General features: G+C 42.6%; 2 protein-coding genes across 5 annotated transcripts in view; one reads left to right on the forward strand and one right to left on the reverse strand.

Annotated features, from left to right (window-relative positions):
- Positions 1 to 1,830: 1,830 nt before the first annotated feature.
- On the reverse strand, positions 1,831 to 7,168 carry HNRNPDL (heterogeneous nuclear ribonucleoprotein D like). Of its 3 annotated transcripts, none has more exons than XM_049630774.1 (8): positions 6,624 to 7,168; positions 5,670 to 5,838; positions 5,410 to 5,571; positions 4,822 to 4,953; positions 4,560 to 4,674; positions 3,671 to 3,841; positions 3,243 to 3,335; positions 1,831 to 2,094 (listed from the first exon to the last, which is right to left on the reverse strand). In XM_049630774.1, exons 1-7 carry the CDS (start codon positions 7,064 to 7,066, stop codon positions 3,265 to 3,267), a joined length of 1,263 nt encoding a protein of 420 aa, XP_049486731.1. In that variant the 5' UTR covers positions 7,067 to 7,168; the 3' UTR covers positions 1,831 to 2,094; positions 3,243 to 3,264. The 3 variants fall into 3 exon arrangements, with proteins under 3 accessions (XP_049486731.1, XP_049486733.1, XP_049486732.1); XM_049630775.1 differs by lacking the exon at positions 1,831 to 2,094 and adding an exon at positions 2,777 to 2,869; XM_049630776.1 differs by lacking the exon at positions 3,671 to 3,841.
- A 534-nt stretch (positions 7,169 to 7,702) lies between these two features.
- ENOPH1 (enolase-phosphatase 1) overlaps positions 7,703 to 14,835 on the forward strand; it is a 36,869-nt gene continuing 29,736 nt past the window's right edge. Inside the window, exon 1 of one of the 2 annotated variants that reach the window (XM_049630783.1) lies at positions 7,703 to 8,327. In XM_049630783.1, coding sequence (XP_049486740.1) covers positions 8,244 to 8,327 — 84 coding nt within the window. In that variant the 5' untranslated portion in view covers positions 7,703 to 8,243. The remainder of the gene's footprint in view (positions 8,328 to 14,835) is intronic. The other variant, XM_049630784.1, reaches the window with a different exon arrangement.

Genomic DNA, 14,835 nt, shown 5'->3' on the forward strand with positions numbered 1-14,835 from the left:
TAACAAAATACACAGGCTACTTGAATATGTTTGTCATAGGCTTTCAGAATTTCCATCCTCACCCCTTCAATTAACTTATCAAATTACTTAGTTCTAAATGAATACTTCAGGGTATCTTGATAACTTTCATTCATCAAAATCAAGTGCCTAGAGCACTTTTCTTGGCTTATTTAAAATTTACATCATTTGGCACTTATAGAGCCTAAATTCTTAAGAGTCCAAAGCCTCTTGAGGGGGTAAAAAACCAAGCACATTGTTTTTTGTAAACCTCAGACAATAATCTCTAGATGTAGTGTATTTCTTCAAAGCCATATATACCAAGACTTGATTGAAGAGTTTGGATTTTGTTTAAAAAGCCTTTATTCATTTTTGATCAGGGAAAGGACAATCTCAATGTCAACTTGTCACCTAATCATAAATTTGAACTTAACAGGATTCACTGCCCTAGACACTGCACCTACAGACTTTGACAACATAACTTAAAATGAAAATCTCCCTTGTTCCCTAAGGTTGCATGTCGAAAGAATAAACAGTCCCTTGCAATAACCAACATTGGTACTTGGCCTAGGTTTAAGGTCAAATAGCAAAACAGGAGCAGAACAAGGCCAAGTGCATTGTAACTTGATAGCCAGCGAGTACAAACATCATTAAACAAAGAAAGCCGCAGGCACCAAATAAAACAAAAGGCAGGTTCATCAGCATAAAAAATTTACATTTGGTTGAAGGTGAGGTCAACTGCTCTGCATATGAACACGTATGCCAATCCTAAAGGCTAATGTAGAACCAGAGAAACAAAACTTAAAAAAAACCCTTAAATCCAACTACACTGAATGTAAAATTTGAAGCTTAGATTTACCCAGGAATTTCTCCAAAACCTAGAGCTAAAACTGCTTGATTCACCAGGAAAATCTGTTGTAATGACTCGGTCACCTTAGATTTGCATTGACATACATAAAGTTTAAATTATACTTTTCCTCACTACTCCTATGTCTGAATATGGAATGCTTAACTATGCAGCTCATGCACTAATGCATTAAAAATGATGGAATCTACTAGCATGACTTTTTCTAAAAACTCACACCACATTAACAGTTAACACCCAATATAGCTTCCTAAAAACCCCCCAAAAGAAAACATTTTGTTCAGTTTGGTGCTTGCTGTGACAATACCAATAGAATACAACTGACTTCCTCAAGTCACTACTTCAAATATCTGCATCTAACTTTTGCTCAAATTTTAACCACCTCATACCTATCTGCCAAAATCCTTGTAACGATTTCAGATACTCAAACTGTAGCTCCAACACACTGTTTAACAGTGCCTTTTCCCTGGGTATATCTGGATGTTTTAATCAAGAAAACAAGTAAAGTCATGGTATTACAATTAGCCAAAGCTCTAACAGACCAGATTCTGAATGAGCTTACCCTAATCAATGGCTTTCCAGAGACAGGAACAAAGCACAATCACTTCTATTTACCAAAAGGAACTACCAACATGCTTTGTGCTAAAAAGGTACAGTTCTTCAAAATATAATCCAGAAGACTGATGGTCTGCTAGAAAGCTTCCACTAATGACAACACTATGACAAGGTCTCCAAATACACAGAGAAACGTTACAGGTGTGGTGGAAACCTCAGCAGGGAAATGAAGCCTTAGAGTATAGACTACATCTAACAAAAAGGGGGAACAGGGGCACACTGTAGCTGGCTGTTCGTAAAAGGACCACAGTTTCTCCCTATGGACCAATATTCCCTACAAAATAAACTGTGCCTTAATTATTGCTTATTTTAAATTACACTTTTACAGAGCTATTTAGTACCTGACGCAGAAAAACAATCACATAAGGAAGCATTTATTTGAGGTTTAACATGAAATCATACAAATAAATTTGTATAAACACAAATCCACATTGAGTCATAACACAGATAGCAAAAGACAAAGTAAAAACAAAGAAAACTAATTGGCGGCTATATACAGTTGGACACAGTTGTATCTTGTACACTAGAAAGTCTTTTACAAAATAATCATCTTAGATCAACAGAAGACCAATCTTCAATGTCGTCCTGCAAGATGGGTTAACTTTAGCAATCTCCTCCTAAAAACAAAAACAAAATAGCAATTAGATTTGTGTAACTCTGAAAGCTTTCAAAGGTCCACTTTCATGAATTGTTTTAAGTCCTCAATTTATTCTTTTCTTCAATAATTAAAGATCACATGCATATTGAATTGCAAAATGGAGATTGGGTAATTAATATTCACCCTGCAGTTCCCAAATGATAGTGAATTTAAATTTAGTAAGGAATCAGGGAATGCAATGTTCCCATATTCAGACTGAAGTATACTAGATTTAGGTCTACTAGAAGCATCTCTAGTAAGCCAAAAAATGCTCTTACAAAAATGAATTCCTAATAGGCTTATTATAAGAAAATGAATTGCTGTGTGCATATGATCTTTAATTTATATCCCAGATTTTAAAGTTCTTGTTTTGGTTTGTAGATTTCACTATTAGCTATAAAAAGAAAAAGCAAGCATTAAATCTTAAAGAATGAACACTTAAAATGAGGCTCCACAATTGAAATACAACACTAAACAGAAGACCAAAATGATTAAGCTGTAAAAAGGCATTTATGTACTTTAACTCCTGTAAAAAACCATTTAAGTTAAGTTTAGACACTTAATCTTCAAAAAGATTAAAAAAGAAGCCAAAGTCTGAAGTTTTCCACTTTAATCTTTACGCTGGTACATGAAGTTGGAAGAGACCATACCACAGGACAGCGTTTTCTGGTGTATGCCTTGCGCTCTGCCCGCAACGTGCGACCCCCAGAGATAGACGTGGTCAGGGTGACACACGGCCTGCAATGAAGTTCCCGCTGGCGGGTACAAACAAGGTATAATGTCAGAGTTAGAAGACAACATTCTTGTTTTCCTTAAGTTGTACCCATTTCAGTACTTTACCTGTTAATAGTTCTAAAAATGTTTAATTATTCCTCTAGACCACCTGGTACACAAAGCAAACAGAAAAACTCTTAAGTTTTTCTGTAATACTAAAGAAGGTGAGATAAGACTTTAAAGTTAAAGATCTATAGACACTTTAGGCAAAACAGGCTCATAAAGCAATTAAAAAATTAACAATTTAGTAAAAACAGACTACATAATATTTTGTTTTTACTTATTTTTCATTTGTCTATTGATCTTTAAATTAAATTAGACATTTCCACTGGTTTCTTGTACTCTTATACACACCTGTTTTCTCCAACGTCCTCCTTTAGTATGGCTGGTAATTGTTTTGGTGATTGCCACCCCCTCGAGACGCCTTGCCGTAAGTGCTCTGTTGGCCTATTTTGAAAACACAAAAAAATTACATTAAGAATGCTTTCTATAAAAGTTTCATCATAAATGTTAATAGAAAACTATTAAATGTGTAATACTCTGCATGCCAAAACATCAAAATCATTTTAAATAGCTATTATAAACTAGTCATGTATCACATACTCCAGAACATTTCTAACCAAAATCTTTGTCAGTAACCATCCTATGACTATCAAATGCTTCAAAAACTCCCAAACACTTCAAAAAACGGAAAACCCACACACAATTGCAGAATGGGATTGCACTGTTAACACTGAATTTTTAATACCATTGGTTTATGAAATTAAGTTAAATATTCTTACCACTGTAGTCTGCATATCCCTGTCCATATCCATAGTTCCCATAGTTATACCCAGTATAATCATAGCCGCCATAGCCACTATAGTTTTGATCACCACCATAGGCACTATTGTAATTTCCATATCCTTGATCATAATAGTTATTAAATCCTTGGTTCCAGTTTTGGCCCTGACCTGAAACAATGCACAATGATTGTTAGGAGACAACTTCTGACCCCCAATCCTAACATAAAATGTTGTGTTCCTGTCTCTCACTCCACAAATCTTAAACAGGCAGAATGTACATCTATACTGCTATCTGACTGGAGAAAATTATTATTTTAATTATCATAAAAGGGGGCAGAAAGTCCAATTGTGCCAGTTATCAAGTTTCCTACATGTAATGGAAAGTCAGGACAGGGGCACCTGGGTGGCTCAGTTGGTTAAGCAACAGACTTGATTTCAGCTCAGGTCATGATCTCAAGGTTTGTTGAGTTCAAGCAGAGCCTGCCTTTGATTATCTCTTTCTGCCCCTCCGCCGTGCGCACAGGTGCGCACTGTCCTTCAAAATAAATAAACTTTAACAGGAAGGAAAATCAGGAGAAGGTGAAAACAGGTAGATTGTTTAGCTTTAAAACAAGGACTCCTGCCCAAAAAAACCCCTATCATGCCATGATGTACCATATAATCTTAACCACATTAAGTGGTATTATTTCTCCATTAGTAATGGCCCTGTCAGGCTGGCCATTCTTTGAAGAGGCGAAACCAGTAAACTAACAAAGACCCACCCACTAACCTGAGAATTTTTCATATTCAAACAGTTTAAAACTAGCTTTACTTTCTTATGGGCTTAATCCTATTTAGCAATTTGCAGCCTAAGCCACTGAGCCATCTTCAAAGAATTAAGTCTCACCTCGTCCACGACCCCTAGTACCACCTCGTCCACCAGCTGCAGCACCTCTTCCTCCTTTTTGTTGTTGTTGTTGCTGCCTATAGACCTCTTTGGGTTGTGCAACTTTGATTTCACACTATAAACACATTAAAAAAACAAACAGAATTTTTACTATGTCAAGCCCTTTTATTCTTCTCAAAACAAATTTTGAGAAATTCACTAAAAGAAACAAAACAAAAACCACCCTCAACATTTTCACTTAGTAGAATCAAGATGGCTTTACCTTCCCAGAACCAATTTGATGATATCTGCTTTCTAACAATTTCTTTACCGGCTCTTCATCTGTATATGTAATAAAGCAAAATCCTCTTCTTTCGTTTGTTTTTGTATCCATGGGAAGTTCAATATTTTCAATCTGAAATCAAGAAGCACACTCAACGATCATCCAGTAATGATAAAAGCTACCAAAAGGTTTTAGAATACCCCAGGTCCTTTCCAAGTTTCAGACACATATTGCATGTTACTCTAGTCACATTACATCTGTATAAAAGCTCCTACTTTACTGTCAACTGAAACTGCAAAGATTCGTCTGTGAAGCATTTAGAAAGGAGAGCAAAACTTCATTTATTATTTTGTACCCAATAGATGCCATTGGTAGAAGTCCAAACACTGACCACACCGAAGCACCTGTGTTTTGGCCAAAACAAATTCGGTATGGGTTTCCATCATAGCACAGTAAACAGTGATTAAGGTAGTGACTAAAAAGGACCTGAGTAGTTAATTTAATCTCTTCCACATCGGATAATGTTCTTTTCTGTAAAAACCCGGGGATTATTACATAAACATACACAAAAGTAGTCATAAAGCGCACCTCTCCAAAGGCTCCAAAATATTCTTTAATTTGTTCTTCAGAAGTATCTGGGCTCAATCCACCCACAAAAACCTTTTTGGGAGGTTCTTTCCCCTTTAAAGCTTTGGCCCTTTTGGGGTCTATCAATTTGCCATCCAGTTTGTGTTCTTTCAGTTCCAAAACCTAGAAGACAAATTTAATCTGACAACGCTATGCAAGGAAAACCCCCAGACAATTTGCAAAAGTACACAGAAGGACTACAATGCAAAACCTGCTCCTACCTTATCAACACTAGCAGCATCTTTGAAAAGCACAAATCCAAATCCTCTTGATCTTCCAGTCACTGGATCTGTTTTTATTGTACAGTCTACAACTTCCCCAAATCGAGACAAATATTCAGTCAGATCTTTCTTGCTTGTATCCCAGCTCAAGCCTCCAATAAACATTTTACTAGAAATAAAGTTATTTTTTTAAAAAAGATTAGCAGCGCCTCACACGATTACTTCAGTTCTGGAATTATGTTAACTACGAACCAAGAACGGGGAAGTTTAACTGTATATGTAAGGAATTCAATCCGGGTCTACACATCAAGTATTAAAACAAAAAACACAACCCTTCTCCCCAATTCCATCGAGGTCGCTTATTCGAAACAGCGGACAGCGTGCTCGCCATGCTTCATGATACGAAGTTTAAACGAGACCAGCAAAGTATGTTCGATTGCTTTAAGATTTAAAAACCCCAACTTCCTAAGCTGATCCCTCACAACTTAGGTTCATCCTCTTTCACAGCTGTCAAGCCAACATGCCACCTAAAGAACTCTTAACACGTCCTGGGGATCCAAGTACCACTCACACGCCGATTCCAAACGATTAATTCCGTAACACCGCCCAGGAAAACTGCGCGGGGCCCTAGCACAGACACAATGAAAAGGCGGCAGCAGCTGCAGCATGTGGCGCAGCGAGGCCGGCCCCTCCCCCTCGGGCCCCACGCGGCGCCTGCGCACTCGGGACACAGACGCCGCCGCCGCCCTCCTCCTCCAACTCCTCCGCCCTTCCCCCACCCTCCGCTGGAGTCACCCCTCCGTTTCCTTCTTTCCTCTTTCCTCTAAGCTAGTGGGGCCCGGCGGGCACGCGAGGAATCGACTCGGGGCAAGAACCGGGATAGCGCGCGGCTCCCGAAGGATGAAGGGCGCGTGCGGCGCGCTGGGGGAGGGGGAAGAGAGAAGCGTGCGGTACCCGTCATCCTGCTGATTCTTGCTCGCGTTGATCTTGGATCCCTCTGCGAATTCCTCTATGTTGCTGTACTCGTTCATGTCCTCCATGGTGGCGGAGCTGTCGGCCGGGGGATGCTGGCGCGCAGTCCGGGTCGCGGCAGCAGCGGCGGCAGAGCGTTGTATGGAGCTGGATTTAAAATGGCGGCGGAAGAGATCCGGGCGCCGCCTGCGCCCTCCCTTTATAGCCGCCCCTCCCGCCAATCGGGAGGGCTGCTGGGCGGTGACGTGGCGCTGGGCCCGGCGCGCCCCCTGCCGGGCGGAGCTGGGAGCGAGCGAAGGGAGGAGCGGGGCGAGCTGCCGAGGCGCCCGCGGCCGCCAATGGGAAAGGCTGCGGGAGGCTAAAGTAGCGGGAGCAGAGGGGAACAATGGCGGCGGCACATGGGAGAGCCGGGGCGGGACCTCCATCGCGGCCCTCCCGGTGAGGAGCGAGGTCGCGGGTGAGGGGACGCGGGCTTAAGATGAGAGAAGCGTCAGAAGAGAAAAACGAAGGGGCGAAAAGTCCTGGGGTCAAAAATCCCGAGCAGTGCCGTCGCAGGGCCACAGTCCCTCTTGTCTTGAGAGCCTTTGTCTCTGGCGTCCGGTCCAGCCCACTCCTAGTACAGAGCCATCAACCCCGCCTTTTTCCAAAGCCCTCGGTCCCCCAGTGCGGACTGCTGCGGTGGCGGCTGCTGCTATCGATTAGCACCGTGGCCGGGTCGCTCCAGAAAAAGGCGGACTGCGCCCGGCGCCGGCGGCTGAGACAGCGAGCGCGCTCCGCCGCGCGCACGCGTGTTTTGTCCTCGAGCTGGCTAGAACCAGCCGAACAGGAAGCGGGCGCGCGGTGGCCCCTCCGGACAGCGGCGCGGCGCAGGCGCCTCTTCCGCTACCGCCACAGGCGCGCGGGCCGAGGAAGCGCGGCGGGCCTCCCTAAGCTATCGGCGGGAGCCCGGGCCGACGTAGTCAGGCAAACCAGTCCCGGTACGGCCTCTTTTGCTGGCTGAGGACGGGAGGAGGGGCGCGAGCCCGGTCAGGTTACTGTAAATATGCAAAAGCGGAGGCAGTGGGCGGGGAGGGGGCTAGGTGCCGTAGAGGGCAAGGGACACTCACATCCCCGGCGCGCCACTCGCGGGGCTCCCGTCTGCACGTGCCCCGGGCCTCTCCCGCTCGCTCAACCAGTCTGCGGAGAGCGCGCGCGCGCCCGCGGACCCGGCTCCCGCGTTCGCTTCTTTGTTCCCGCCCACGCGAGGCCCATTTTGACGGATCGGGTTCGAGGCCCTCTGGCGGCCAATCGGCATCGACGCATTTACCTCCCCCTTCGGGTACCTTCGGAACCCTGCGAGGACCGCCCCCTTTCCCTGCCCACGTGGTCTCGTCCTCTGGCCCTTGGCAGCTCTGTACTTCTGGGCCCCTGTACGGCCGTGTGATCCACCTTTAGGGGCGTGGAGGTGGTCCTGTACCTTAAGCTTCCGGCCGCACGCGGTTGCCGGGTGGGCGATTCTTGCGGGGCTGTCGGAAGCCCAGAACGGTGCTGAGGGCGCAGCCGGCGCCGCCCTCTGCCCTACCTACCAGTAGGCCGATTCTGGTAGTTGCATCCGGTAGGGAAATGGTCGTGCTTTCCGTGCCCGCCGAAGTCACTGTGATCCTGTTAGATATCGAAGGTACCACAACCCCGATTGCTTTCGTGAAGGTGAGGGGCGGAAGGGAGCGGGGAAGTGACTTGTGCTTAAAAGCATTAAAAACATTTTTTTTAGGTATTGCAGGCCTTGTACCACAGACGCGAGTGAGGCGTAGGAAAGGTGGTGTGGCTTTGCGCCGCTCTGAGATGGGAGGAAGTAGAAAGGCTGTGGCAGGTTGCGGGGATCTTTTCGTCACCGCACCCTGTTCATCATCCTCGCCATTCCCTGTCCTTGGTTAGATGCTGATGGGTGGGGAATGGGTGGAGATGGTGGTGAAAAAGGGTGGAGGAGGGCAGATGCGCTCGGACTGGGAGAGGCGAGGTGGGCGCCCCCCTCCGGCCAGGTGTGCGCCCTGTCGCCCCGCAGGTGAGCGCCTGCTTGGCTCTAGGTTGGGCCTGGCTAGGCGGTGGCTGCGATGGAGTGGTCCTGGAGACGTCTAGTCGCGCAAAACGTAGAGTGAAGTGTCAAGATAACTTTTCAGGTAACCCTGGTATCTTGGACCATAGTGGTTATTCTTCGCCCCTTCCCACTCTTGCAACATTAGTGGCCAACTGCACGCTTCGTGTTATTGGATTGGGCACGGTGGAATGTAGCGCTGATTTACTAAGCTATAGATCAAACATGTCTAGATTCCGTTCATTTTCCTCTGAACACCATGGAAACTTGAAGCTCTTACACAGAGCCTTTCTTCTAGGGCGTCATTATTAACCAAACACTTGCCTACACATAATTCCTAAGCATATAGCTCTGCTTTTAGCAGAGTTTTAAAAAATACATACATTCTATCAGAGTAAGTAGCAAGCATTAGTGTAATTTGTAAAAGAATTCCTTGGTCTAGTCTACCCTTTATTTGATTTCTAGAGGTTTAAGATAAAAGCATTAACTAGAAGGGTTTACATACAGTAATAGGTTACTTACAACTTAGGAAAAACCCATCTTTCAACAAACCAAGCGGTCTGAGTTTTAAATATTTTTAAGTTTATTTGTTTATTTTGAGAGACAGAGAGAGTAGGGAAGGCACAGAGAGAAAGAGGGAGAGAATCCCAGCAGGCTCAGTGCTGTCAGCACAGAGATCATGATCTGAGCTGAAATCCAGTCGGTGACTTAACTGACTGAGCTACCCAGGCACCCTGAGTTAAAAATTTATTTTATTTTATTTTATTTTATTTTATTTTATTTTTTTATTTTTGAGAGAGAGAGAGAGAGAGAAAGAGAGCACAAGCAGGGGAGGGACAGAGAGAATCTGAACCAGGCTCCAGGCTCCAAGGTGTCAGCTCAGAGTCCTAGGCGGGACTTGAACCCACAAACCGAGAGATCATGACCTGAGCTGAAGTTGTCCACTTCACCAACTAAGCCACCCAGGCACCCCGTGAGTTTTAAAATTTTTTGTTAGTTTATTTATTTTATTTATTTTTTTATTTTAAAATGCTTATTGGGGCACCTGGGTGGCTCAGTCTGTTAAGCATCTGACTTTGAGCCCTGCGTCAGGCTCTGCGCTGACAGCTCAGAGCCTGGAACCTGCTTCGGATTTTGTGTCTCTGTCTGCTTCTTCCTCGCTCATACTCTCTCAAATAAACATTAAAATTGTTTTTAAAAAATGTTGATTTATTTTGAGAGAGAAAGAGGAGCAGAGGGAGAGGGAATCCTCAGCACGCTCCACGTTCAGCACAGAGCTGGAAATGGGACTTCATCTCACAACCTTGAGATCGTGCATGACCTGAGCCAAACAGGAGTCCCACTCTCAACCGACTGAGCCACCCAGGCACCCAAGTTAGTTTTATTTTGAAAATTACCTGTGAAGAATGATTTTCTTGATGTCAATCAAATAAACATTTTAGGACTTCAATATAGAACCACTTGCAAATTTTTTAGAAGAATCACAATACCATCTTAGCACATGTTCCTAAGAAATCTAATTTGACATTTTTTCTCAGTTTTTAATCATGTGAGGCCTCTGCAGAAATGTTCAGGATTGACCAAATGCTGATAATGGAGGTGACTTTCTTTTTCCTACTGATTGTGACAGAACCATTGCTTTCTTAGAGTTTTCAGAGAAAAAATGATTCCTCATATTTGTAGTTTGTAGTTCACAGCTTATTATCTCCACCAAGGGTAATCACAGGAGAGGCAGTGATGTGGCATAAGATATATACATACCATTCTTGGAAAGTTGGTTAGGGAATAGGATACTTCATGCAAATCAGTTTTTTTAATGTTTATTTTGAGAGAGAGAGAGCAAGAGCAAGGAATAGGCAGAGAGTGGGGGGGAGAGAGAGACTCCCAATCAGGTTCTGTGCTGCCAGTACAGAGCCCAATGTGGGACTTGAACCCACAAACTATGAGTTCGTGGCCTGAGCTGAAACCAGGAGTCGGATGCTTAACCTACTGAGCCACCCAGGTAGCCCCATGCAAATCAGTTTTATAACAAAATATAGGTGCCTCTCCCACCTCTTCCCAATCCTGTCTTCTGCCAGATGACATTATGAGCCACTTCTTGAAATCTTTGTTTATGATAGACTTATTCTGACATCTTCCTGAGAGTTAAAATGCCTTCATGGCCTAAATAGATTTTTCTTTTTTTTAAGTTTGACACTGATCTATAGGTAAAGTCAAGGCAGGCTACAAAAAATGATTTGGGGATTTTATTCAAAGGATAGTTTCTTGTGCTTTGTCCTATAATCTATTATTATTTTTTCATAATGATTATCGATCTATTGTAGTCTAATAACCTGTTATTAATTTGTTACACATTACTTTATCAAAACTGGTGTTTCTAAAAGTATGTTCATCACTTCTCTGCCTTTTGGCTAAGATCAAGTATAAAAGTATGTTGTTTTTTTTTTATTTAAAAAAAATTTTTTTAACACTTATTTATTATTGAGAGACAGAGAGACAGAACATGGGCAGGAGAGGGGCTGAGAGATGGAGAGACACAGAATCTGAAGCAGGCTCCAGGCTCTGAGCTGTCAGCACAGAGCCTGACACGGGGCTCGAACTCACAAACCCCAAGATCATGACCTGAACTGAAGTCGGACGCTTAACCGACTGAGCCACCCAGGCGCCCCGAGTATAAAAGTATGTTAAGAAGAGCATTAAGTCTGTGTGGATATTTATAGTAACTATGCAAAAAGGATTCCATTATTAAATGCACTTTTGGGAAATGTTAGGCTATACATATTCAACTAGGTTTCTTCATTGCACAGCTTCTCTGAGCTTTTCTATCATACGTACACACACACACACACACACACATATGTTTTATAAGTCTTCAAGAGAGTGGCATTTCACAAATTTACTTGAACAAAAAACTTTGAAGACTATGTCAGAGACTAACTTTTGGACATCTTTTATTTATTTATTTTTGTTTGTTTTTTAACATCTTTTAAAGAGATACTAAATTATGTCCTTGAATCTCTGAGGATGGAGGTGGGAATCCGACTTTATTTACTTTGGACTTTATTAGTCACATTAGGTGTATGGAACATGTAGCCCCACTTCCTATGGAAACAAACATTGAGTATTATATATAGGTGACTTGTATACTTGACTCATTCTCAGAAACTCTGAGGTGTGTGCACTGTCTGCATTTTACTGATAGGAAATTAAGGTTCTTAAAAGTTGAACTATTATACCTAGGATTTGAACCCAGATTGTCTGTCTGAGAAACTCTTACATTTTACATTATTGCACTTGATCTCTAAAATGGAAACCACAGTGCTTGTTCCGTGTCTTTGCTTGGCTTTTGTGTATGTTAAATGACACAGTTGATATGATAACACTTCAATCAACACGAAGTATCGTAAAAGGATATGGTAACAAATTTTAATTTATACTACCTCTTGGAGGGACGCCTGGGTGGCTCAATTGGTTGAGCGACCGACTTCAGCTCAGGTCATGATCTCACGGTTTGTGAGCTCGAGCCCTACGTTGGTCTCTGTGCTGACAGCTCAGAGCCTGGAGCCTGCTTCTGATTCTGTGTCTCCCTCTCTCTCTGCCCCTCCCCCACTCATGCTCTGTCTCTCTCTCTCAGAAATAAATAAGCATTTAAAAAAAAAATTATACTACCTCTTGGTGATAGGTTTAGGAGTGAACCCTTGAACCATAATAACTATAGTTGAGTCTTTATTTGCAGATTTGGTTCTGTAGTTGAATATACTATGAAAATTGAGTATTGTCAAAAATTGCTCTTGAAGCAATTAGGAATTAGGAAGCAATTTAGGAAGTCATTCCTCTTTATAGGCTGATTTCCATTTTCAGTAAGTCATGCATTCATTTTTCCTTTAGGGTGGAAACATATCCCTGCTTCTTCCCTTTAGCATCAGAGGAAGTAGTTGGTTTGGGATTAGGTGATATAAATGAAAAATATGTTGTGTCAAACATTGGCCTCATACTGAGCCACTCACACTGTAAGAGACCGTGGGAAACTGAGACTGTTTCATTGGGCAACAGAACACCCCCATTAAGTGGAATAACAGATTGCCAGCACTGGCTCTGGTTATTTTTTCCTCTCCTTTTTTTTTTTTTTTGGGGGGGGGCTGAGCATTCACAGTTAAATGTGTATATGATGTACCTTAACTATATAAGATAGCACTTTTTAAAAATAAATTTTATTAATGTTTATTTTTGAGAGAAAGACAGTGTGAGAGAGGGAAGGGCAGAGAGAGGGAGACGCAGAATCTGAAGCAGGCTCCAGACTCTGAGCGACATGTCAGCACAGAGCCCAACGTGGGGCTCAAACTCACAGTCCGCAAGATCATGACCTGAGCCAAAGTTGGATGTTTAACCAACTGAGCCGCCTAGGCGCTCCTATGTAAAATAAAACTTAACAGTTTGGAATAGCTCATGGGATTCCCTAGACTCCTCCCAGTCTGGGAAATGCTGTTCTCTGGACAGCCTGCTGCTCTATTACGACATGCCTCAGCCCTTAGGTGTCAGGCAACAAAAACGATGGTTTTATTTACCAGCTAGTGTATCTTATTTTCTCTTGAGTCATAGCATTGTCTAATTTTTAGAACAGGAGGGGCTCCTAGATGGAATCATGCAGTGAATGTTCAACCAACTAATTAATTTCTCATGAGTTGATGCCTGGAGGGATGTCCTGTGTGAAGATCATTACAATTTGTTGGAGGCAGAGCAGCGGTAGAGCCCAGCTTTCCTTAGATATTCACAGTGCATCTGAATTCTCAAAGCCTCTAGCCCTGCCCCTCACTGCAGACCATATGCCTCTGGAGTTTGTTTTCTTTTCAGGTGCTGATTCTGATCCTTTACAGTGCTAATCTCCTAACATTTTTTGGTCATATACACCATCAGCAGAATTGTAGCATGCATTGCAAGTAGAATTTATAAATTGTGAACACATTTTATGGTCTAATTATGAAGTTATAAAACACATTGGAATTTGAAGATGAGATTAAAGTAATAAATGTAAACAAAGGTTGTTACACTCTGTTCCCTTACCCTGTTGAATCATCTTGCATGGCCATGGAGCCACCACTTGATTTTTGTCCATGTGTTGTAATACTCACTTTCTGACTTTACATGGTGTATTATTCCAGTGTTTTTAATCTATAAGCCTGTGAAATAACACCATTGCCTGTCTCTGTGGTTATCCTGTCAGGAGCCTTCAACTATTGTTTCTGGGTTTGGAGACAATTATCCTCTTGTTTCTGAAAATACTCTTTAATTTGGTGGGTTTCCTGTTGTTACGTGCTGAATCTGTACACCTAACAGTTGACATAGTTAAGTTCTATAAGGTCACCGAGAATCTTATATTAGCAAATAATGAATCATTGCCCCTAGAGAAAATACAGGGTTAGGTTCCTGTGAGCCTCTGGTCATAGCATTTCTGTGAGCTGATCAGTAGTAACCTTGTCTTATGTGTGTTTCTGTTTCCCTTAATATATATTATTGATAGATTAACATTGAACTCACAGCCAGTGGCACTGTAACTCATGCTTTAGTGTAGCCTATCTAAACACCTGTATTTTCTCCCTAAGGCACATCACAGTTTCTTGGGCTTAGGAACATTAGGCAGCACTTAGGCACTTTGCTTGGGAGCCCTTTTGAAGTGCAAGGTCACCAACAAAAAGCACAAAATGCAAAAAATATGGCAGTAAATCGACTCTGAAAAGGACACTTGTTTAAACTATGAGAGGTGAAACAAGTCAAATCGTCACTTTGTGTGGGGGAATGTGTACATCAAGTGTTTACAGATTTTTGCCACTTTGCACGTGTACCTGTTTGTGAATGATCAGGAAAGTGCAGCAAGTATTGATTTTGGGGTTACAAATAAACTTTAGTGAGTAGGAGAATTTGTAAGTACGGAACCGACAAATAATGAGTATTGACAGTATAGAGTAGTAGTTACAGGGATAGGTTTGGAGACTATACAGGTCTGGATTAGCATTCTGGCTTCTCCCAGCTGTTTTATGACAAGTTAGTTAATGTCTCTGAGTGTAGGTACATATTTCCTCAGCTATATTGTGTGGATCTCTACCTCATAAGGCTACTGACAACATT

The sequence above is a fragment of the Panthera uncia genome, chromosome B1, assembly GCF_023721935.1.
Source record: "Panthera uncia isolate 11264 chromosome B1, Puncia_PCG_1.0, whole genome shotgun sequence".
Lineage (NCBI taxonomy): Eukaryota > Metazoa > Chordata > Mammalia > Carnivora > Felidae > Panthera > Panthera uncia.

What these genes read in the sequence shown, in the direction of transcription:
- HNRNPDL (XM_049630774.1), bottom strand. Translation starts at nt 7,066, where the DNA reads ATGGAGGTCCCGCCCCGGCTCTCCCATGTGCCGCCGCCATTGTTCCCC. An exon ending in ATCAAATTGGTTCTGGGAAG is followed by an intron (nt 4,675 to 4,821) that starts GTAAAGCCATCT and finishes ATGTGTTTATAG; the next exon opens with TGTGAAATCAAAGTTGCACA. An exon ending in TACTAGGGGTCGTGGACGAG is followed by an intron (nt 3,842 to 4,559) that starts GTGAGACTTAAT and finishes GCATTGTTTCAG; the next exon opens with GTCAGGGCCAAAACTGGAAC.